Source organism: Phyllobates terribilis, unplaced genomic scaffold, assembly GCF_046119375.1.
Source record: "Phyllobates terribilis strain yellow unplaced genomic scaffold, ASM4611937v1 Scaffold_1__5_contigs__length_1240528914, whole genome shotgun sequence".
Taxonomy (NCBI): domain Eukaryota; kingdom Metazoa; phylum Chordata; class Amphibia; order Anura; family Dendrobatidae; genus Phyllobates; species Phyllobates terribilis.
In genome coordinates this window covers 808,421,210-808,446,198 of record NW_027362761.1, presented here as the reverse complement: position 1 = coordinate 808,446,198, position 24,989 = coordinate 808,421,210, and the positions used below count along the sequence as shown (strand labels likewise).

The 24,989-nt window shown below is 38.5% G+C and overlaps 1 protein-coding gene across 7 annotated transcripts in view; it reads left to right on the top strand.

Annotated features, from left to right (window-relative positions):
* WDFY3 (WD repeat and FYVE domain containing 3) overlaps positions 1–22,862 on the top strand; it is a 353,725-nt gene extending 330,863 nt beyond the window's left edge. For all 7 annotated transcript variants that reach the window (XM_073637114.1, XM_073637120.1, XM_073637116.1 and 4 more), the window contains 12 exons: positions 2,963–3,054; positions 3,324–3,536; positions 4,812–4,959; positions 6,474–6,628; positions 6,712–6,870; positions 8,221–8,400; positions 14,716–14,898; positions 15,159–15,255; positions 15,371–15,703; positions 16,197–16,308; positions 18,166–18,363; positions 19,328–22,862. In XM_073637114.1, the coding sequence (XP_073493215.1) occupies positions 2,963–3,054; positions 3,324–3,536; positions 4,812–4,959; positions 6,474–6,628; positions 6,712–6,870; positions 8,221–8,400; positions 14,716–14,898; positions 15,159–15,255; positions 15,371–15,703; positions 16,197–16,308; positions 18,166–18,363; positions 19,328–19,448 (1,991 nt within the window). In that variant the 3' untranslated portion in view covers positions 19,449–22,862. The remainder of the gene's footprint in view (positions 1–2,962; positions 3,055–3,323; positions 3,537–4,811; positions 4,960–6,473; positions 6,629–6,711; positions 6,871–8,220; positions 8,401–14,715; positions 14,899–15,158; positions 15,256–15,370; positions 15,704–16,196; positions 16,309–18,165; positions 18,364–19,327) is intronic.
* Positions 22,863–24,989: the final 2,127 nt, after the last annotated feature.

Below are 24,989 nucleotides of genomic sequence, written 5' to 3'. Positions count from 1 at the left end.
AATACTTCTGTAATAATAATTCAAAGTGAAATGGCTTGGAGATTTTTCTTTTTTTATTACTATCCACATAACATTTTTGAAATCTTCCAGTTTTCACACTGGCTACCAAATCAGGCACAATAGACTGTGGTCTGTAGCTCACTTTTCAGATATGCTGTACAGACTAGTCTCATTACTTCCAGTAAACTGTAAGGCCTAATTCACAGGTCCATGTCTCCAGTACTTGTGCTGACAGTTTTCACACGTACTGTAGACACTTACACATGTAGACCCATTCAAATTAATGAGTCTGCGCACATGTCATTGTGTTTCCATGGACTGTGTGTCCATGGCAAAACATGATGACATGTCCTTTTTTTATATGAAGTACGGACCACAAAACGCCCCACACACGTGCACACTGATGACACAGATGACATCCATGTGTCATCAGTTTGACAATAACTGGCGCCTGGGAATCAGCAGTATAGTTAGCGCTGTTCTCAAGTGCCGGGTGCTGGAGGCAAGTCTCATCATTGTCCCCTGCTTATACTGCGATCAGCACCAGCAAGTGACAATGTTGAGAGTAGTATTCTGCCCCCATTGTCTCCGACAAGTGTAAAAATTAAGAATATAAAATTAAAAAAACATTATACTCACCTTTACACCTAATTCCCTGTAGCCATTGTTCCCTGTAAACAAACCAAAAATAAAAAAGAACAATATCCCTCACCTTTCCGAAGATGAAATAATCCAGTGTCCCACGCCGTAATCCATTTGACCGACATTTTTTCATCAGCGTGCGCGTTGACTTGAGGCGACTACACACGGTGACTTGAGGCACATTTTTGCTCTAAAAAATGTTCTTGTTCGGATATTCAAACAATTTTTGCCTTTTTTTTCGATACATAGGGATTAAGTTTTATATAATTTTTATATTTTTTATGCTGATATAGGGAGAAATGTAAAGAAAAATAAAGTGTCTATTTTTCACTTTTTTGTTTTGTTTTTTTTTACGACCACAAAGGATCACTAAAATAATTTTATATTGCTTTCCTATTTCCGTAGAAACTATATTTATACATGGCATAGTTTTGGGTTTGTCTTTTTTTTCAATGAAGTTGGTGATAGAAACTGCAAATCAGACTGGCAGTGTCTTTGTTTTAAATATTTATGCTTTTTTTATTTTTAATTTTTACTTTATTTAATTTATTTTGCATACTGTGCCCTCCATAAAGTCTTTAAAGATCTTTAGAGGGCATTTTAACATATTAATACATTTTTTATTGTTGATTTACCATATAACTGGGGCTATTATATTAGCCCCAGTTACAGGAGAATTTCAGCCTCCTGCTTGCATAGCAGAACTGACTGGGTCTCCTAGGACACAGCAGCTCTTTTTCCCTCCCTAATACCCAGTGATCACATGCTCATTGGGTCCAGAGAAGAAAGCATGGTTAGTGCCATTGCTTCCTAATCTACTGTATATACACAAGTACTGGTTTAGCACTCTGCAGACAGTCTTTCAGAAGGTAATGTACCATGTCCATCTTCTCTTTAGGGAGTCTGGCTGTGTCTGACAGCCAGCTTCCCACCCCCACATCTGCATGATCTTGTGCAGGCTGCTCAAAATTTTAGAATGTCAATGCAGTGCAATATGTGGATTGCCCAGATGTTTATAGTCTATTAGCAGTCCAGATTAGATAAATTGCACTGTGGGTTTTTTTTATATAAAGTCGACCAGGAAAGTAAAAGTACAAAAAAGTTATAAAATTTCCAGCACTGCATGTTCTTGGGATAGGCCATTAGTAGAAGATCAAGGTGAGCCCATCTCCTGGCACCCCGGCTTATCAACTGTTTGAAGGGGCCACCACCCTCCAATATAAATGAACTGGAAAGCCCCTTTAAATTTTATTTCACATGCTTAAGCAGAATAAATGTAATATAAAGACCAGAGAAAATAATGTCTGTTAAGTCTGTCTGCATTAAGGGTAATATACCGTACCTGATATTTGTAATTAAAGAGGCAGTCCCATTAATTTTTAATTCCCTAAACCTGTGTAAATGTTAATGTAGTGTCAGGGTGTTAATATGCTCACCGATCGCTGTGTTCTCTGGTATCGAGCACCGTTCCACTCCTCTTCTAAATGATATGACTGCTCTTCAGACTCTCTGGGTCACTCTATACGTGAGCCGGAAGTCTCTTTTAGGCCATGGCCCCACTATCAATATTCGGTCAGTACTTTTTCTCAGGAGTGGGAGCCAAAACCAGGTGAGGAACAATCAGAGAAAGGGTATAATAGAAACAAGTCACCAATTCTGCATTTATCACCCACTCCTGGTCTTGGCTCCCACTTCTGAGAGAAAATACTGACCGAATACTGATAGTGGGGCCGTGGTCTAACAGTGTAAATTTATGAAGCCTCATTCCGATACTCCATAGGCTTACACTGTAAAAGTCACTTCTGAGTCACACGGAGTGCAGTGTGACCTGGAGTGTCTGAATCGCTGTCACTCAAAAGAGGAGCAGAATGGCGATCAGTGAGTATATTAATAAGTATTAAACACTGACCGTCACTTCCAAACAGGTGCATACTAAGAGTAGCCATCTCCATATAGAACTAACAAATAAAGTTGCACTCTGTATCGCTATAGCATGCAAACATAAAATATCTGAAATTACATAACTGCTCTATACTATAGGAAAAAAACAAAGATACTTAGCCATTCTGCTCTTCTGAGTGACAGTTTTGTGCTATCAGTGAGTATATTAATACACTGACACTACATTACACTAACATTTACACAACTATAGGGAATAAAAAAATAAATCAGGAGCAGTTGAAATATGTATTTCACTTTAGAAAATAAAGAAAGCCAATGTTTAACACCGGCAACTTTATTACCATTAGAAAATCCTTTTCAAATGAACCAACTAATTAGCCAATATTTTCTGTCAATTACTTTTTTTTTATTTTTGTAGGTTGTAAACAAAATGGAACTAAGCTTGGTGATGTAATTCTACCCCCATGGGCAAAAGGGGACCCCCGGGAATTTATCCGCGTGCATAGAGAGGTAAAAGGAGACTGTCATATATGCAATATATTCCAGGGACATTTTTTAACTAAATAGAGCTGCTCCTATATAGTGCATTGTGAATAAAGAATGAAAAAATAATGAGAAAAAAAATCAATAAATGAAACAATTTATATATATTTTCATCTTTAATGATTGTGTTTTTTGCTTGTTTAGAGCGTACTATATAGATATTTTGATGAATGTGTAGTATTTTAGCTGATAATGTGTCACAAATTTCAGTATAAAGGTTCTTACTGTTCACTCAGGCTCTGGAGTGTGACTACGTCAGTGCCCACCTACATGAATGGATAGACCTGATCTTCGGGTACAAGCAACAGGGGCCACCTGCCGTAGATGCCGTCAATGTTTTTCATCATCTCTTCTATGAGGGGCAAGTGGACATCTACAACATTAATGACCCTTTGAAAGAGACTGCTACCATAGGCTTTATTAATAATTTTGGACAGATCCCTAAGCAGGTAAAGCACATTTGACGTATTTTCATTTGTGTCAATTTTAAATGCAAGAATAAATTTAAGGGTCCTAACATGGTTTTGATGACAAAAAATAACTTTTCTATCCATTCTATCTGACCATATGTTATTTTAATACTATGATTTAAATTGTGTATGTTGGGGAGTTGAAGGGCAATGGTGGTCTTCCCATCTTCTCACAAACATACATTTTTTGTAAAGTGAAGTGTCCGTCTGACCTGTTTTGTATAAATGACATTTTTTCGGGCCTTCGGTTTGTAATTGTTGTTTGGGAACGTGCACTCAGATGCAAGAAGAACCAAAACTTGATCCAGTGTAACGTTTCGGTCTGACACTCAGACCTTCATCAGACAGATTACTGGTGAGCAGTGTAGTATGTGTGGACAGCGCAATGTGGATCATGAGTGGATGTGTACATTGGTCTGTCACCCTGATCCACACTGCGCTGTCCACCCATTCTACACTGCTTTCCAGCAATCTGTCTGATGAAGGTCTGAGTGTCAGACTGAACCGTTACACGGGATTACGGTTCTAAATAAATCATGTTTTGGGTCTTCTTGCATCTGAGTGCCATATTCTGTCTTTTATATTTGGATGGAGTGATACCCTATGTGGGCTTCTTTCATATAAAGTGATTTATAACCTTGAGTCACTTTATGTTTAAGATGCCAATCCACCAGCTGGGCTGTCCAAAACTCTGAACTGGAACCACCTGAATAATTAAACATCATTAACCCATAACTTTTTGATTTTAAATATATGAATCCAGATTCTTGGTAAATGTATTGTCTAACCCCATATATACGGTATTTATATATTTTTTTACTGTTGCCAATAGTGTAAAATAACAAAATGTGTAACACTGACAATAGCAGTCCTCTGCCGCTATCGCGCCTGTTCCCTCTCGGGCTCTGTTTACCAGCTCTATTGATGACACGGCATGCCGACACTTGACTACTGCAGCCAATCACTGATTGTAGTTGTAGTGGTTGACCCCAATGAAGTCAATGCTGCAGAAATCACGTGTTGCCACTACATTGCGGCGGGGGACCTGGGAAGCCTTGGCGCAGGAGTTTCTTTTGTTATTTTAAACCACAGACAGGCAGTTGTTTGTTAAAAATAAAAAGTTTAGGGGTTGGCCAACTCTTTTAATGGCTTTGTACAATTTTTAATGTCAAATAGGTAGCAACGCTCAATAAAATATTTAAGTTCACCATATTCAATCTCCAAACTTTTCTCACTTTTCTATTTTTTTTTCAGCTTTTTAAAAAGCCACATCCACCAAAACGTGTTAGAAGTCGCATTAATGGAGACATGTCATCAATATCTATGCCCTTGGGTTCTGCATCTGACAAGATTTTTTTCCATCACTTGGACAATTTGAGACCCTCCCTGGTTCCAGTGAAAGGTAGTGCACACACATCATTAAAGGAGAGCAAAGCCTGTTCTTACACAACTACACTATCACATAATCACAGTGTAGTATTGGCCATAAGATAACACAATATTGCGACAGCTTCACTATAGAGAGCATCCTGTAAATACTTACACTATTGTGGCTTCATCAGAAATTATCCTAGCTTATCAATGTTTATTACCTAATTACCCAGAGGGTAAATAAACCCTAAATAAGGGATGTATTAAAACATGACTTTTATTGTATTTATTTTAAAAGTAGTAATTCCGATCTATCAAAATATAAAATAAATTAATCCGATTGGTAAACTGCATAACGAAAAAAAAAAAACAATCAAAATGCCAGAACTAAATTTTTTGGGCTGCCGCAACACTGCAATAAGAGACAATCAAAATATCGTATCGACCACAAAATGGTATCAGTGAAACGTCCGCTTAGGGCGCAAGAAATAAGCCCTCACCCAGCCCCAGATCACGAAAAGTGAAAACGTTACGGGTCTCGGAAAATGGCACCAAAAGCAAAAAAAAATTTTGTTACAAATGTCCTAATTTTTTTTTCACCACTTAAAAAAAAAATATCTACATGTTTGGCACCTTTGTATTTGTACTGACCTTGAGAATCATATTGCCAGGTCAGTTTTACTATATAGTGAGCATGGGAAATAAAAAACCCAAAAAACAATTGTGAAAGTAGCACCATTTTCCAATACGTTATGTGGTAGAATGAATGGTATCATTCAAAAGTACAACTCATCCTGCAAAAAACAAGCCGTCATACGGCTATATTGACAGAAAAATAAAAAATTACGGCTCTTGGAAGAAGGTGAGGAGAAAACGGAACATGGCCCTGGAGTGAAAGGGTTAACTTTTCACGTTAGAGTGACATAATTGCAAAAATAATGAAGACTATGAATACACAGGCCTAATATATCTTATCTGAGAAATTTGCTTCTTTCTTCTCTTGTATTAATTTTCCACTCTCAGTTCCTGGTTAAAATCTGTATTCAGTAAAGACAGATTTCCCCATTACTGAGATAGGAGGTGACAGTTGGTGGTCATAACTTCTATAAAGGGAGGGTCTAGAGGCAGATACAGATATTCTGCTGCGAGTTCTCCAGAAACAACAGTTCTCCATAGAACTGTATAGGCACCAACTGTCATCTGTCTTAGTAATGGGAAAGTCAGAATGACCAGTTCAGGAGGTGAAGAAGTGGATTTATCTAGTAAAGATACATTACGAATTTTCTTATTTTCATATGTACTATTGATTTATGGAAAAACAAAACATAAAGTGACGGTCACTCTTTAAAGGGAGCTTGTATATTTATGTGCATAAAAACTATCATAATAAAGTCATACATGGACGCACACATACTAATGTGACATCATTGCGCAAAAGCCTGTTATTACACTTTGATACTTCTGTATGTGATGTATAGGCTTGTTTTGTAAATAATTTTAAGTCTATCATCCATGTGTTCTTTTAACCTGTGTCATTTTTTCAAGAACTGAAAGAGCCCGTTGGTCAGATTGTTTGCACAGATAAGGGAATTCTGGCTGTAGAACAGAACAAGGTTCTCATTCCGCCGACCTGGAACAAGACTTTTGCATGGGGTTACGCTGACCTCAGTTGCAGATTAGGAATTTATGAGTCTGACAAGGTTTGTTCATTTTCTGCTGGGCCAAAGACACTTTGTAATCTATATTGGTACAAAGTATTGAAAGTATTTGCCTTGTTTTGCAGGTAGTTGTCGTCTATGAATGCTTATCTGAATGGGGGCAAATACTCTGTGCCATTTGCCCAAACCCAAAACTGGTAATCACTGGGGGAACAAGTACAGTAATCTGTGTGTGGGAGATGGGAACGTCTAAAGAAAAAGCAAAATCCCTCACATTGAAACAGGTTTGTAAAAACTCCTGCTATGTAATTTAAACCACAGCAGTAAAGCTGTGTAGTCTGGACCTCCTCTTATAGCAACATTTTGCCTGTAGTCTAGACCTCCCTTATAACAGCAATCTGGCTGTAATCTGAAATACCACCTAATAACAATCTGGCTTTGTTGTCTGTAACACCCGATATAACATCTGTCTGATCTGTCTAGTCAGTATTTTACACTTTTAGAACTGTCCAGCTGGTTCTGATCCACTCCCTTAACCAAATTCTAACTGCAGTCTGGATTTCACTCAATAATAGCATAACAGCTCTTTATCTATGTAGTTTTGACCACAATCTATAACAACCATAAGGACCTCCCCCTAAAACATTAGTCTAGATAAGTAGGGTGGACTTTGCTAGTAACAGCCATCTGCCTATGTAGTCTGGATCTCCCCCTATAACAGCAGCCTAGATATGTAGTCTGCACCTCCCCCTATAACAGCTGTCTAGATAAGTAGGGTGGATTTAGCTTATAACAGCCATCTGTCTGTGTAGTCTTGACCTCCCTTTAAAACAGCAGTCTGGACCTCCTCTTATAACAACAGTCTTCATACGTAGTCTGGACCTCCCCCTACAACAGCAGTCTAGATACCTAGTCTGGACCTCCCCCTAAAACAGCAGTCTAGATTCGTAGTCTGGACCTCCCCCTACAACAGCAGTCTGGATACGTTGTCTGGACCTCCCCCTACAACAGCAGTCTGGATACGTAGTCTGGACCTCCCCCTACAACAGCAGTCTAGATTCGTAGTCTGGACCTCCCCCTACAACAGCAGTCTAGATTTGTAGTCTGGACCTCCCCCTACAACAGCAGTCTAGATTTGTAGTCTGGACCTCCCCCTACAACAGCAGTCTAGATTCGTAGTCTGGACCTCACCCTACAACAGCAGTCTAGATTCGTAGTTTGGACCTCCGCCTACAACAGCAGTCTAGATACGTAGTCTGGACCTCCCCCTACAACAGCAGTCTAGATTCCTAGTCTGGACCTCCCCCTACAACAGCAGTCTAGATACGTAGTCTGGACCTCCCCCTACAACAGCAGTCTGGATACGTAGTCTGGACCTCCCCCTATAACAGCAGTCTGGGTACGTAGTCTGGGTGTATAGTTTAGATCTCCCCTCATAACTGTCAGAATGTGTAGTCTGGATCCCCCTATAATCTGTACTGCCTTCTATCTCAGAAGTCCTGCTGTGGATCTTTTCTGAAATGTGTTGTCATACCACAAAACTATGCTGTAGACATGTCAACCTGACATGGACATATGAGCGCTGCATCCAATCACATACGTGTCCTGATATTTCTTCCTGTTTTGGTTTGCAGGCACTGATTGGACATACAGACACCGTTACATGTCTGACCGCCTCCTTGGCATACCACATAGTTGTCAGTGGCTCACGGGACCGTACCTGCATCATCTGGGACCTAAACAAGCTGTCGTTTGTGACACAGTTACGTGGCCACCGAGCTCCAGTGTCTGCTCTATGTATAAATGAATTAACGGTGAGTGTCTGGATGTTGGTGTAGATTACAATGTATAGAGTAATGATAAATAATATGTGGTGGAGATTACAGTGTATAGAATGATGATAAATAATATGTGGTGGAGATTACAGTGTATAGAGTAATGATAAATAATATGTGGTGGAGTTTACAGTGTATAGAGTAATGATAAATAATATGTGGTGGAGATTACAGTGTATAGAATGATGATAAATAATATGTGGTGGAGATTAGTGTATAGAGTAATGATAAATAATATGTGGTGGAGATTACAGTGTATAGAGTAATGATAAATAATATGTGGTGGAGATTACAGTGTATAGAATAATGATAAATAATATGTGGTGGAGTTTACAGTGTATAGAATAATGATAAATAATATGTGGTGTAGATTACAGTGTATAGAATGATAAATAATATGTGGTGGAGATTACAGTGTATAGAGTAATGATAAATAATATGTGGTGGAGTTTACAGTGTATAGAGTAATGATAAATAATATGTGGTGGAGATTACAGGGTATAGAGTAATGATAAATAATATGTGGTGGAGATTACAGGGTATAGAATAATGATAAATAATATGTGGTGGAGACTACAGGGTATAGAGTAATGATAAATAATATGTGGTGGAGATTACAGTGTATAGAGTAATGATAAATAATATGTGGTGGAGATTACAGTGTATAGAATAATGATAAATAATATGTGGTGGAGATTACAGTGTATAGAATAATAATAAATAATATGTGGTGGAGATTACAGTGTATAGAATAATGATAAATAATATGTGGTGGAGATTACAGTGTATAGAGTAATGATAAATAATATGTGGTGCAGTTTACAGTGTACAGAATAATGATAAATAATATGTGGTGGAGATTACAGGGTATAGAGTAATGATAAATAATATGTGATGGAGATTACAGGGTATAGAATAATGATAAATAATATGTGGTGGAGACTACAGGGTATAGAGTAATGATAAATAATATGTGGTGGAGATTACAGTGTATAGAGTAATGATAAATAATATGTGGTGGAGATTACAGTGTATAGAATAATGATAAATAATATGTGGTGGAGATTACAGTGTATAGAGTAATGATAAATAATATGTGGTGGAGATTACAGTGTATAGAATAATGATAAATATGTGGTGGAGATTACAGTGTATAGAGTAATGATAAATAATATGTGGTGGAGATTACAGTGTATAGAGTAATGATAAATAATATGTGGTGCAGTTTACAGTGTATAGAATAATGATAAATAATATGTGGTGGAGATTACAGGGTATAGAGTAATGATAAATAATATGTGATGGAGATTACAGGGTATAGAATAATGATAAATAATATGTGGTGGAGACTACAGGGTATAGAGTAATGATAAATAATATGTGGTGGAGATTACAGTGTATAGAGTAATGATAAATAATATGTGGTGGAGATTACAGTGTATAGAATAATGATAAATAATATGTGGTGGAGATTACAGTGTATAGAGTAATGATAAATAATATGTGGTGGAGATTACAGTGTATAGAATAATGATAAATAATATGTGGTGGAGATTACAGTGTATAGAGTAATGATAAATAATATGTGGTGGAGATTACAGTGTATAGAGTAATGATAAATAATATGTGGTGGAGATTAGTGAATATAGTAATGATAAATAATATGTGGTGGAGATTACAGTGTATAGAGTAATGATAAATAATATGTGGTGGAGATTACAGTGTATAGAGTAATGATAAATAATATGTGGTGGAGATTACAGTGTATAGAATAATGATAAATAATATGTGGTGGTGATTACAGTGTATAGAATAATGATAAATAATATGTGGTGGAGATTACAGTGTGTAGAATAATGATAAATAATATGTGGTGGAGATTACAGTGTATAGAGTAATGATAAATAATATGTGGTGGAGATTACAGTGTATAGAGTAATGATAAATATGTGGTGGAGATTACAGTGTATAGAGTAATGATAAATAATATGTGGTGGAGATTACAGGGTATAGAGTAATGATAAATAATATGTGGTGGAGATTACAGTGTATAGAGTAATGATAAATAATATGTGGTGGAGATTACAGTGTATAGAATAATGATAAATAATATGTGGTGGAGTTTACAGTGTATAGAATAATGATAAATAATATGTGGTGTAGATTACAGTGTATAGAATGATAAATAATATGTGGTGGAGATTACAGTGTATAGAGTAATGATAAATAATATGTGGTGGAGATTACAGTGTATAGAGTAATGATAAATAATATGTGGTGGAGTTTACAGTGTATAGAATAATGATAAATAATATGTGGTGGAGATTACAGGGTATAGAGTAATGATAAATAATATGTGGTGGAGATTACAGGGTATAGAATAATGATAAATAATATGTGGTGGAGACTACAGGGTATAGAGTAATGATAAATAATATGTGGTGGAGATTAGTGAATATAGTAATGATAAATAATATGTGGTGGAGATTAGTGAATATAGTAATGATAAATAATATGTGGTGGAGATTACAGTGTATAGAGTAATGATAAATAATATGTGGTGGAGATTACAGTGTATAGAGTAATGATAAATAATATGTGGTGGAGATTTCAGTGTATAGAATAATGATAAATAATATGTGGTGGAGTTTACATTGTATAGAATGATGATAAATAATATGTGGTGGAGATTTCAGTGTATAGAGTAATGATAAATAATATGTGGTGGAGATTAGTGAATATAGTAATGATAAATAATATGTGGTGGAGATTACAGTGTATAGAATAATGATAAATAATATGTGGTGGAGATTACATTGTATAGAATAATGATAAATAATATGTGGTGGAGATTTCAGTGTATAGAGTAATGATAAATAATATGTGGTGGAGATTAGTGAATATAGTAATGATAAATAATATGTGGTGGAGATTACAGTGTATAGAGTAATGATAAATAATATGTGGTGGAGATTACAGTGTATAGAATAATGATAAATAATATGTGGTGGAGATTACAGTGTATAGAGTAATGATAAATAATATGTGGTGGAGATTACAGTGTATAGAGTAATGATAAATAATATGTGGTGGAGATTAGTGAATATAGTAATGATAAATAATATGTGGTGGAGTTTACAGTGTATAGAGTAATGATAAATAATATGTGGTGGAGATTACAGTGTATAGAGTAATGATAAATAATATGTGGTGGAGATTTCAGTGTATAGAGTAATGATAAATAATATGTGGTGGAGATTAGTGAATATAGTAATGATAAATAATATGTGGTGGAGATTACAGTGTATAGAGTAATGATAAATAATATGTGGTGGAGTTTACAGTGTATAGAGTAATGATAAATAATATGTGGTGGAGATTACAGTGTATAGAGTAATGATAAATAATATGTGGTGGAGATTTCAGTGTATAGAGTAATGATAAATAATATGTGGTGGAGATTACAGTGTATAGAATAATGATAAATAATATGTGGTGGAGATTTCTGTGTATAGAGTAATGATAAATAATATGTGGTGGAGATTTCAGTGTATAGAATAATAATAAATAATATGTGGTGGAGATTACAGTGTATAGAATAATGATAAATAATATGTGGTGGAGATTACAGTGTATAGAGTAATGATAAATAATATGTGGTGGAGATTACAGTGTATAGAGTAATGATAAATAATGTGGTGTAGATTACAGTGTATAGAGTAATGATAAATAATATGTGGTGGAGATTACAGTGTATAGAGTAATGATAAATAATATGAGGTGGAGATTAGTGAATATAGTAATGATAAATAATATGTGGTGGAGATTATAGTGTATAGAGTAATGATAAATAATATGTGGTGGAGATTAGTGAATATAGTAATGATAAATAATATGTGGTGGAGTTTACAGTGTATAGAGTAATGATAAATAATATGTGGTGGAGATTATAGTGTATAGAGTAATGATAAATAATATGTGGTGGAGATTAGTGAATATAGTAATGATAAATAATATGTGGTGGAGATTACAGTGTATAGAGTAATGATAAATAATATGTGGTGGAGATTACTGAATATAGTAATGATAAATAATATGTGGTGGAGATTACAGTATATAGAGTAATGATAAATAATATGTGGTGGAGATTACAGTGTATAGAATAATGATAAATAATATGTGGTGGAGATTACAGTGTATAGAATAATGATAAATAATATGTGGTGGAGATTACAGTGTATAGAGTAATGATAAATAATATGTGGTGTAGATTACAGTGTATAGAGTAATGATAAATAATATGTGGTGGAGATTACAGTGTATAGAGTAATGATAAATAATATGTGGTGGAGATTAGTGAATATAGTAATGATAAATAATATGTGGTGGAGATTAGTGAATATAGTAATGATAAATTATATGTGGTGGAGATTAGTGAATATAGTAATGATAAATACACTGTGTTCCAAATTATTATGCAAATAATATTTTCTCAAATTACCTATATGAATTGCAGTCATTGTAATTTTCCAGTCAAATAACTATTAGAGTACAATTGAAAGGTTTTTGTACAAACTGCCTATGATAACAGTATATTTAAAAAAAAAATAAAACACTCAAACTGCACTCAAAATGCATGCTCCAAATTATTATGCACAGCAGAGTTTTCAACCTTTTCATTTGAATAAAGAACAAAAAAAGGTCATTTTGTAATTATAAGCATTAGCAGGTTATTACAAACTGAAATCAAACAGTTTTCAACTCAAAACTTTATTCTAGGTGATGTAACATTTGCACATAGGACCCCTTGTTCGAAAGGAGCTTCTGAACTCTCTTGTCCATTGAATTTGTCAGGTTTTGGATGGTTTCTGCTTTAATTGTTTTGCATGAGGACAGAATACCCTCCCAGAGCTGTTGCTTAGATGTGAACTGCCTCCCGCAATCATAGACACTCCTTTTGCTCCAGAGGTTCTCAATGGGGTTGAGGTCAGGGGAGCATGGGTGCCACACCATAAGTTTGTCCCCTTTTATGCCCATATCAGCCAGAGATGCAGATGTGTTATGTGCAGCATGAGACTGTGCATTATCATGCATGAAAATGATCTTGCTGCGGAATGCACGGTTCTTCTTCTTGAACCATGGCAGGAAGTGCTGTTTGAGAAACTCAACATACATTATGGAGTTCATATTTACCCCTTCAGGGATCCTAAAGGGGCCAACAGTCTCTCTCCCCATGATTCCAGCCCAAAACATTACTCCACCTCCTCCTTGTTGGTGCCGTAGCCGTGTTTGCATGGGGTGTCCATCAACCAGCCATCCCCCACTCCATCCATCTGGACCATCGAGCGTTGCACGGCACTCATCGGTGAACAAAACAGTTTTGAAGTCAGTCTTCATGTATTGTTTGGCCCACTGGAGCCGTTTCTGCTTGTGTGCAGTGGATAGAGGAGGTCGACAGGATGGCTTACACACAGCTGCAAACCTCTGAAGGACCTGCATCTTGTTGTTCGGGGGACGTTGGAGGCACCAGCAGCTTCAAAAACTTGTCTGCTGCTATGACAAGGCTTTTTTGCCGCTGCTCTTTTAACCTGACGTAATTGCCTGTAGGAAAGAGTCCTCAGTTTTCCCTTATCAGCACGCACATGTGTGTACTGTGAATCCGCTACATACTTCTTGATTGTGCGATGATCAGGATGAAGTGTCTTGGCAATGTTGATTGTAGTCATGCCTTGACCTAAACACTCCACAATTTGTTGCTTCTCAGCAGCCGACACATCCTTTTTCTTTCCCATTTTGGCAGAAAATGTAGGCTGCTTAATAATGTGGGACAGCCTTCTTAAGTAGTCTTGCCTTTCATTGGACACACCTGCCAAACTAATTAGCACAGGTGTCTGCAATTGCTTACAGTGATATAAAGAGCCCTGACACATATCACCATCAATGAGTTTAACTGACAAACAAAAAAATTCTTACCTTATCACTCCTAAACACTTTTTGAATAATAATTTGGAACACCGTGTAATATGTGGGGGATTTCTCCAGTAATATGTATTCTGGAAAGTGATATGTGAGCAGATTCAGAAATGAGAAGAACCTGTAATACAGATCCAGTAAGGTTATATTGGTTTACAAAACATTTTTCTTATACCTCTGAATATTATCCAGCTTTTTCAACCTCTGAGATCTGACCTATACGTCTACAGTAATATCATAGTAGGAAATAACCTAAAATAGTGAAGCTCCAATGTCCCCGTCTCCCAGTAAAGTTCTACCTGTGTATCTGATTCGTTCTAGGGTGACATTGTGTCATGTGCCGGTACTTATATTCATGTCTGGAGTATTAATGGGAACCCGATTGTCAGTGTGAACACATTTACTGGAAGAAGTCAACAGATCCTGTGCTGCTGCTTATCTGAAATGAATGAGTGGGACACACAAAACGTCTTTGTCACAGGACATTCAGATGGAGTTGTGCGCGTAAGTGAATATTTTAAATATGTTGTCCGAGGCTAAACAATGGATGACCCTATTCATAAGATAGGTCATCAATAGGAGATTCGAGGGATCTGAGACCGATCAGCTGAAATCTGCTCCAGCAGAGGACGGATATAAGCAACGTATGGGGCTGAATACAGCAGTTTGTTGCTTAGTGGCTGCTGCGGAGTACTGCACTTCACATAAGTTATTTTATGGTGTGAAAACCATGCAGAATGCTGTAGTGTTACTTGTTCTCTTAGTTTTGGAGGATGGAGTTTTTACAAGTGCCAGAGACGCCGGCGCCAGAACCAGCTGATGCCATGGAACAGCCAGATGAATGCTCAGAGACACAAATAGGTATGTGGGCCTTATTTCTCACATTTAATTTGCCTGGCATTTTTTTCCTCCTATATTCTGTAACGATTAGTGCTCCGTGCAGTTCTGTGATGGTCTAATTTGCCTAACCATGCAGGACATGAGGCTCAGGAAGATGACAGCAGCGATTCAGATGTAGAAGATCAGAGCTCAAGCCAAGACACCAGGCAGAAGGACAGCCAGACTCAGCCGAGCAATGTCACTCCCAGGACAAGAGCATCATCTGCCAGAGCCGGCCTGGCAGCTTGGTCAGCAGACAGTGGTTCAGATGACTCCAGACGTTGGTCAGATCAGCTCAGTTTGGATGAAAAAGATGGCTTTGTCTTTGTTAACTATTCTGAAGGTCAATCAAAAGTGCAGTTCCCACAGGTCCAAAGTGGTGGTCAGGCAAGCCAAACTGAGGGCCGCCACTATAACAAACTGAAAACTGGTAAGGGTACCTAATGACACTATCATTTATGGGAAATCTGTTCTCTAGTGATGACCACATTTCTGCAAACTGTGTAAAAATTTCTAGTGTACAGGAACTGCATCGGCTCCTCCTTAGAGTAATTTTTCTAATTCTGTACAGTAGGCCATTGATGGTCCTTTTATTGGGATTGTCCACTGAAGACGGCTCTCTTCTTAATGGTAGCTAGCCCAACAATCAATTGATCAACCCAGACCTGACTTCTCTAACCCATGGTTATTGCTGAGAACAGCTACAGAGTGCTGGAACAGATGCTTTATATTGCCCCAGTAGTAATGGCAGAGCAGTCCTGCAGCAGCTGCTCATCCCCCTCAGCTGATTTCAGCAGGACCAGATGACCATCTAATGCATATGATGGGGCCTGATGTGTCCTAGGGGATGCCACTGGTGCTGATATAATTTATTACAGAAGGTTAGGTTGGGTTCTGATGCAGAATGTGGTGCTTTATTTCAGGATACAGGTGGGAGCGGCAGTTAGTGTTTAGAAGTAAGCTTACTATGCATACAGCATTTGATCGGAAAGACAACGCGCACCCTGCCGAGATCACAGCACTGGGGATATCCAAGTAAGTGCTTATATTACAGATGTATTGTTATAGTCCATAGTGTATATGACATCAAGTTGTTTTCCAGGAAGAAGGATTTAGATTTGGAATATACTGTCATCTTGTAGACTTCTGAAATAGAGCTCCACACAATGTGATAATGGTGGCATGCAGTGTATTTATCGCATAACACTACTGTAAGGTGCCTCCATCAGCCAGACCCTCCCTCATTATTAAGTGCTCATGTAACTATGGCTGAATTTAGGAGTTCAGTTTACTTCTCATGTATCACAGTTAGTATGCTTTTTTATGCTATATTTAACTATATTGGCTTTTATTCATTGTTTGGGGAATAACCAATTAATAACCTGTCTGCAGGATAGGCCACTAATATCAAATAGATGGGGGACCAACCACCCTGCACCGATCTGCTTAAATTTGTTCTGGTACTTCACTTGAATAGGAGATATAGTTTACTACCTGGAATCGGCCACTAAACAATGCACAGGCCTGCTGTGTTCCACCCCGTAAATCACTTGGGCTATGTGCCCACAATGCAGAAATGCTTCGGATTTTTCCTGAGCGTTTCTGCATCTCCCTGGCAGGTAAAATGCATGCGGATTGTACATGCGGATTGTACATGCGTTTTTCCTGCCAGGGACAAGCGGATGTGAAGCGTTCTTCACATGCATTTCCGCTTGCGGGTTGTTGTCAAGCGCTTTCCAAGCTATTTTAGCATCACTTGGAAAGTGCTTGACAACCTGGTCACACTATATAAATCCATGCAACCAGCATCGGATAAAGACACCGGGGGCCATCAGAAGGTAAGTATAATGTATATTTTTTATTTTATTCTTTATTTAACAGGTACTATGGTACCCAGGTCCGAAGGAGAGTCTCCTCTTCTCCAAACCCGGGTACCATCCGCACATTGAAACGCATGGAATCCGCATGTACAGATCCAGTGATACGGATTCCATGCGTTCCAATGCAAGTCAATGGCGGCGAAAACGCCGCGTTTCCACAAAATAATTGGTAGTGCTGCGGATTTTTCCGCAATGATAATCCGCAGCAGAAACTTCTGCAGCATGTGCACAGCACATGCGAATTATCATTGGGGAACATGGCAGACCTTCTACCAAGCGTTTTTTAAGCGTTTCTGCAGCAGAATTGCCGCTGCGGAAATGCTTAAAAAACGCGTAGTGGGCACACAGCCTTATATCCATTAACTGTCACATAGCACAGCCCCTGACTAGGGGAGGAAGCATAATTCACTTATGATAAGTGAGTACACAGACAAAACAGGGGCTTGCAGCTGCTACTTTCTGAGATAATTTCCCTGCCTGTTTTATCATGAGTGAGTTTCTGCCCCGTCTCGAGCCCTCTCAGCTCATCATAAGTGAAGTCAGTGTTGTAGAAGCTCTCGTGGCTGCTGAGCTTATATGATATTGACTTCATCTATGATGAGCTCACAGGACTGGTGATGCAGTAGAAACACTCACTCCTGTGATAAAAGAGGCAGGAAAATGTGTTACATCAAAAAGCAGCAGCTTTGAGCCCTGTTGTTTCGTCTGTATACTCACTTATTAGAAGGAACTTATTCTTCCTCCTACTTCCCCGACAATAATTAGACAGAGCCATTACAACAGTACATAGCAGGGGCACATTTAGGAGATTATCCTAAGCACAGGAACATTTCTTTTAGCATATCCAGTTGTGGAATGTATTGTTATTCCAAAATTTATTGATTTAAAATGTACTTTGTTCGTGGGGCAACCCGTTTAAGGTCACTTTACCCAATATACTTAAGAGCTTTTTTTTCTCTTAGAACTTTTGTGACAAACTTTAGTCCATTTTACATTCTCCATTATTCTGCAGGGATCACAGTAGAATCTTGGTTGGAGACAGCAGAGGACGGGTGTTCAGCTGGTCAGTAAGTGATCAGCCGGGTCGATCTGCTGCCGACCACTGGGTAAAGGATGAAGGGATGGACAGTTGTTCGGGGTGTGCAGTGAGGTTTTCCCTGACTGAGAGGAGACACCATTGCAGAAACTGTGGGCAGCTCTTTTGCCAAAAGTAAGTACTTGTCCTCCAAGCTTTGCTCTTTTTCTACTTTCTGACCTTATCACTTTCTATTTTCTGTGTAACATAGACTCTTTTTATAGATTGTATGGCTTGCCATCATAAATTTATATATTTTACCCTTCTATCATAAAGATCTCTCTGGAGTAATGCAGTCTTGCTCATAGGATGATGACTGAGGCAGATATTTAGTGTAGGAAAGAGTAAAACTATTTTCATTAATTGACTTTTTAGACACATCTTACTGTATGTAGCATTCTTGTGTGAGGGCACAAGTTCATAAAAAACCACATAACTTGTTTTTGGAGTGTGGGAGAAAACTGGATCAACTGGAGGAAACTCGCACAAAAGCTAAGATATTGCACCACATTAGTAGCTCCTAACATCTGGTTGGGTCCTTGAAAGATCTATAATATTGAGTGGGCAAGTGGTCGTCTAAGGTGCCCATACACCTGAACAAGTGGACCCCTATGTCTCACATGAAAGTTCGGCTGAGAAGAGGCGGGAAAACCATTGTCAGACACCTCTGGCAGGGGCTTATCTCCTGAAGAAAAAAAAGATTGATTGTCTGACTTCAAACTGCCCAGTAAATCTTTCTTGACATCATCTTTCATTAAAGTCAAGAGGCCCCTATACAATTTGATAGTTGCCTAGTATTGTAGTCGGTGGGGGGGTTCAGTAGACTTTAATGTGTACGGGGCCTTAACCTTTCTACTTCGCATCTGCTAGCACTGGTCTTATTTTATGGCTAAAGACAAAGAATAGAGACTTGTAGAAGAATTTGTGAATAAAGTGCAAGAATAAGGTTAAATAAAGTTTGTCGGTGCAGCCTTTGCATGGCTGAACTGTTCAGTGCACCTTCCCACCTACTCATTTTCCATCGGTTCTCCTCTTCCTTATTCCTTAGCTCTTGGATCATGATTACAATCTGTCTTCTCCTTATTTTTGTCGTCTTCAGGTGTAGTCGATTCCAGTCAGAAATCAAGCGGCTGAAGATCTCTTCTCCAGTGAGAGTGTGTCAGAACTGTTACTATAATTTACAGCATGAGCGGGGCTCAGAAGAGTCGTCCAGGAACTAGACATCCCTCCGCCATTCTAATGACCTAGGACACTCCACGTTGTGCTGTAACCAACATTCTTTCCAAACGGGTTGGAACGTAAAATAATCAGTTTACATGCCACTTTTGATTTGTGTTCTGAACACCGCAAGAAAAAGGGATCACTCGACTCACTGATGACTTTACCTTGAAGTCAATCACTGAGACTTATGGTGAACTTCTACATAATCTAGTTCTGCTGCTACATCTGCTGGATGAAGAAAGTGCCCAACCAACAGCTCTCATACTACCTTGTGTTTGTTTTTGTAGAGCAGTCCCTCCGCGCAGTAACCCTATAGATAGCTTTTCGGACAAATAAGCCGCTTACGAAGAAATGACTCAAAGTAGTGTACAGTTTATTGTAAATAAAATATTGGCCTTTTTATTGAAATCTCCAGTATAACTTGCCTGTTACATGGGACTAAAGGAACTCAAGTAATAGATCATCAATATACTTTTGTCTGTACTGTCGTTTTGTTCTGCATCTTCTAACATGTATGTATTTTAAGGCACCTCTTTTACATCGACTCTCGCAGACCAACCCTACCAAAAAGCATCATGGGGATCTTCTCGCTTAGGTTCGGCACTATTCTATAACTAGTGCTGCAATTTCCAACCAACTTCAGGTCAGAATCAGTAGCTCTCAGTCCATCATAAAGTTTTAGTATCTGAATTCTTTGCATGTCTAGGGGTTCAGGGATTGTGCACTGTGTGATATTAAAACTGCACACATGTGACCCATGTCTGTGAAATGTGATGTGAAGACGATTGGGAAGTACTCCAGTGTTGTGTTACCTCCCTCACAGATAGACAGCCCAAGTGCATCACAACGTAGCCTGCCTTCATGGGGATGAAAAGGTTCAAGGGAATATGGCAGTAGGTTTTTGCTGAGAAATCTGACAACAGCATGATGTAGGGATAGAGACTCTGATTCCTGCAATGTATCACTTGGTTTACTGGGTGAAACAATTGTGATAGTATCACAGTTTTCTCTGCTGCAGATTTAGCAGAGCTCAGATTGTTGAGCATAACCCCGCCCACACCCCTGATTGGCAGCTTTCTGTGTCCCAATGTATATTGACAAAAAGCTGCTAATCAGTGGTGGGGCGAGGTTGAATTAGGAGGTACTAAACACTTAGTCCTCTAGTGATAATCTGCTGATAAAATTGATTTTGACACCGCAATACACAACCTAATAAGTGACACATCTCTAGAATTCGGGTCTAAGTCCTTACAGCATGCTGCTCTCAGATTACATAGCAAATCTCTAGTGACCGATTCCCTTTAAGCCTTGGATTTGATAAATGTCATTGTGCCTCGGTTTTAATGACACTCGCAAGCCATGATCAATCACAGAGGCACAGGAATAATGGACTGTATATATCGGGTTGCATTGCTGATCGTTCCATTCATAGCACAGATTTTAGCATTCATTTCTTAGTGAGTACAGTTGATCAGTGCATAGTCGTGTGTAGCAGCACAGGCCATTTTTGAATAAAGGCACATGACATTTTTTTTAAATGAAATTCTATGAATTTTAACTCCTTTCTGTAAGAGGAATTTTCAGATTGCCGCTGAGACGTGATCACTCTAAAGATTTCTGGAGGCCTGTGCTAATATTCTATAAACCGCGAAAATGAATTACCCCAGTAAAGCAGTACAATGACCGATCAAATCAGCTGCTTTATAGTTGAGTAGATTTTTATCATTATTTATTATTAAAATATTTTTTTATTCAAGGCCTCATCTAATCTGGCGTTATATTGAAAACTGGCCCCTTCGAGCGTTTGTCTGCTGAGATCTCTCATGAAGGCCTACGGTCATTGAAACAATTCCCACTTTTCAGTTCTCCACTGACCACCTTGCAGAATCTTGTGGTGCCTTGTCGACCGCTTATTGTTCTCGGCAGTCAGTGAGATATAATCATTTATTACTCCGTTCCATGATTATTACAATGCACAATCACATTTTGTATCCCATTTACCTAAAATGATATGACATAAGACAGTAGGTGTCCCACGTAGACCTAAGACAAAGAAGAGCTTTGGTACTTTTCATGGCGGCTATCTAAGTGCTTCCTCACATTTCCAGACATTCAGTTTCAAAATCTTAAGGTCTGATTCCTTGCTCTGGTTGATCAATAACGGTTGTAATACTCTCCTTCACTTGTCAGTAATTCTGTTAGTTCTATGATTGTTAGAACTAAAAAAAACCTCTAATATAATCATTCTTAAAATATTTCTCTTTCTTCAATAATTACCAACATTGCTCAAAGGTGTAAATTGCCGCTAAATACAAACTATGTAAAATCTTGCTTTATTTGCCAGGTTTGCACTAGCCGGACATTCTCTATATTTTTGTGCACCTTCCAGCCATTCTGTTTACTTGTCAAATTCCCATTTTCCTATTGAAAATGGATGGGGCTTATTGATGGGGGTATCGCCCACGGACCACTGGATAGTCTATTCCAGTTTTGTACATACGTATTGGGTGATATGCCTTTGAGCAGTGTTAATATTAAGCCCTCAGTGGTGCTTTTATTATTCTACAGATGCATGAATTCCAAGAAACTCTACGAATGGGCAGGAAAGAAGGGGGATCAAATGGTTTTTTTCCTAGAAAAATGTATACATATATGATGGCCTATTTCTGACCATATACCATAAAGGAACAGGAGACCAGTTTAATCCTTTGGTAAATGTCCTAACTATTCACATACTTCTACAAACACCCATGTATCCGCCAGTATATTTGTAAGTTGTAATCTGATTGTATTGTCATGCTTTCCGGGCTTTGTAAGAGGCTCACCCTCAGTCCCATAGAACACTATCAATAAATTATTTTGCACCTTTATGTAATATAGCAGTAGTAGCCAAATTTTATTTTTGTTCTGTATCATTTCGAGACTCATTTGAATTCATAACGAGAAAAACAAAAAAAAAAAGTGTATAAAAAAAAAATATTTATGCAGTGGAAAGAAGCAAAAAATTTTTAGGAAGTATTTTTCATTTCAGCAAGTTTTGTTACTTGTTGCATGAGTAATTAACACAGCTGACTTTTTGTGTCAGTGCAATGTAAATTTTATTTTGTCCTGTTATTAACATGTACGGCCTTACAGACAGCCATGTGTAGATGGCAGCAGATAGCTTGCGATGACTGAAGAGAGGAATTTTGTACTGTATTGCAGAATTCAGTAGTTTTTTTGGTGGTTAAATGTTCACAGCCTGGAGAAACGAGCGTGCAGTCTGTAATATCTGAATGTTTATTGTATATCTGTCTCAAAGTCAAGAAAGTAGAGTAACACAATTACAATACATGACTAAATGCAATAGGTCAGGTACTTAAGTTAATTTTTTTTCATTATAAATAAATACCTGCTATTTACCACCAATACAATCGCTGTCTCTTTCTTTCTTCCACAATGCCAATCAATGTATATAAGGGAATCCTTTATTCCTTTACACCCATCAAGTCAAGGTCTACTGGACCACAGGTTATTTGGTGTCAGCCTGTGTATATGGAATGATCAGTTGGTATATATGTGTGTAAGGCATGGTTCAGACATGCATGTTTCATATAGGAACCGCATCTTCCAACCCAAACTTCCAGCCTTACAGGTGTGAGTGAAGTTCGGCTCTGTAAATGCCTCAGTCCAGGCAGTGTTGTCCGTAAGCAGTGTGAATTTCTATATAGTTACTTCTCGTATCGTATATGTTTATTTACTTTTCAAAAAAATTAAGGGGGATCACTTGCATCTCGCAGTGTAACCCAAGGCAGTTATACTTCAGCGATATGAATCAGTAAAGAAGCATACGCGATAGTGAATCAATATCCCCTGCTGCTTCGGTGTAAATGAAAGTGGCAACAATTATACTAGAAAGGCAACAGAACCCTCAAATAGGTAATGGTGATTACGGTGGTGGCCTTGATTCATCAAAGAATTCTGGCATAAATCTCTTTGAAAAGTGGCAAAATATTTTGCGCAACTCATAGTTGTGCAAAAATGTTGCCACTTTTGTTGCTTTCACACCAGTTTTGCCCAACTCTGCCAAAATGAGTGGAGCTAGGGCGCAGCGAGGGTGTGATGCCATAGCAAGAGCTTTGGCCTTCCTTATACCAGAAATCTTACTCCAGTCACTGGCGGGAGTAATATTTGTGGCGAGGTGCACACCACTTGTCAGATGCTCCCAATTCATTAAGGGGCATGTGCCCCTTAATAAATCAGGAGTACCTGACTCCACTACGCCCCCTCATCAAGACCATCATCAACATTGCAGGTCTTGATGAATAGGGGCCTCAATCCCTTCTTATCCTTCCTGTCCGATTCTTCTCTAGTTTTGCTAGCGTTCTTATCACTGGTAGCATGAAGCTTTACATGCAGCTCCTCTATGATGGCACAATCCATATGTCCTGTCGCAAAAAGGTTTGCTGTAAACCAGGTATGAGACAGCATCCAGGCTTGGGTGAAGCAAGTAAATCTTTTATTCTACCAAATACAGGGCAACGTTTCGACCAGATACAAGTCTTTGTCAAGCAAGGTTTGCTGTGTCTCAAAAGCAGGGAGCAGATGCCAGGAGACTGGACGTTATATGAGGAGAGGTGGTATCTGCTACTTTGTGAAAAGAGTAACACTGCCAAAGCCTTAAAAAATGACCTCCGGTGGGCTACTATTGTGCATGCTTCTGACTAACCTGTTGGAAGAGTCCATGAGAGCCTGACGACCTCTAGTGTAGCCCAGTACTGTGCTGCTTGATTATCATTTACCAGAGAACCAGGTCTGCCTTTGGCACCCTGTTCGACAGGCGGAAAGATGAAAGAGTGGAGATGCTGTGTTGAAGGTTATGCTGCAACATCATCCAACATGACCAGTTTGGAGGTGGTCAGCAATGGTCTAGGGAGGCAAATCCTTGAAACCTCCACGCCAACAGTACCCGGACTACGGTTATGTACCAGGATGAAATAATTAGAGCCGTTATCAGACCATAGGCCAGGTTTAAACAAGTATATTTCACAGTCCATATACAGACCGCAATTCCCAGCATGACTGTAGGTGTACCGACATGAGCTTATAGTCTCATGAGCTCAAATGAGGTTGTTGGTTGAGGTCAGGAAACCTGTGGTCAATTTGGGTCCTGCAGTCCATATACGGACCATGAGATACGCCCGTTTGAACCCAGTCTTATGCTGGCGCAGTGGACTCTAGGTTCCTCCTGGTGCAGGACAATGGGCAGTTCCTGTATGACATTGAATGCATGGAGTGGTTCTCATATTCACTTTATCAGTTCATCCGACGGCACCAGTTAGTCACAAGCTATCCCGGAGTTCACTGATGCCCTGATAGAAGATCTGGGATGAAATGCCACAGGACAGTCGTTTCATCAGGAGTATACCCAGATTTACTGGACGTTTGCATAGAGCCACATATGGGCCCAAAACACTACAGAGTGTTACGCAAATACGAGGGTCAGTCAATAAGTAATGCCTCCTATTTTTTTTCTCCTTAAATAAGGTAGTTATGTTAAA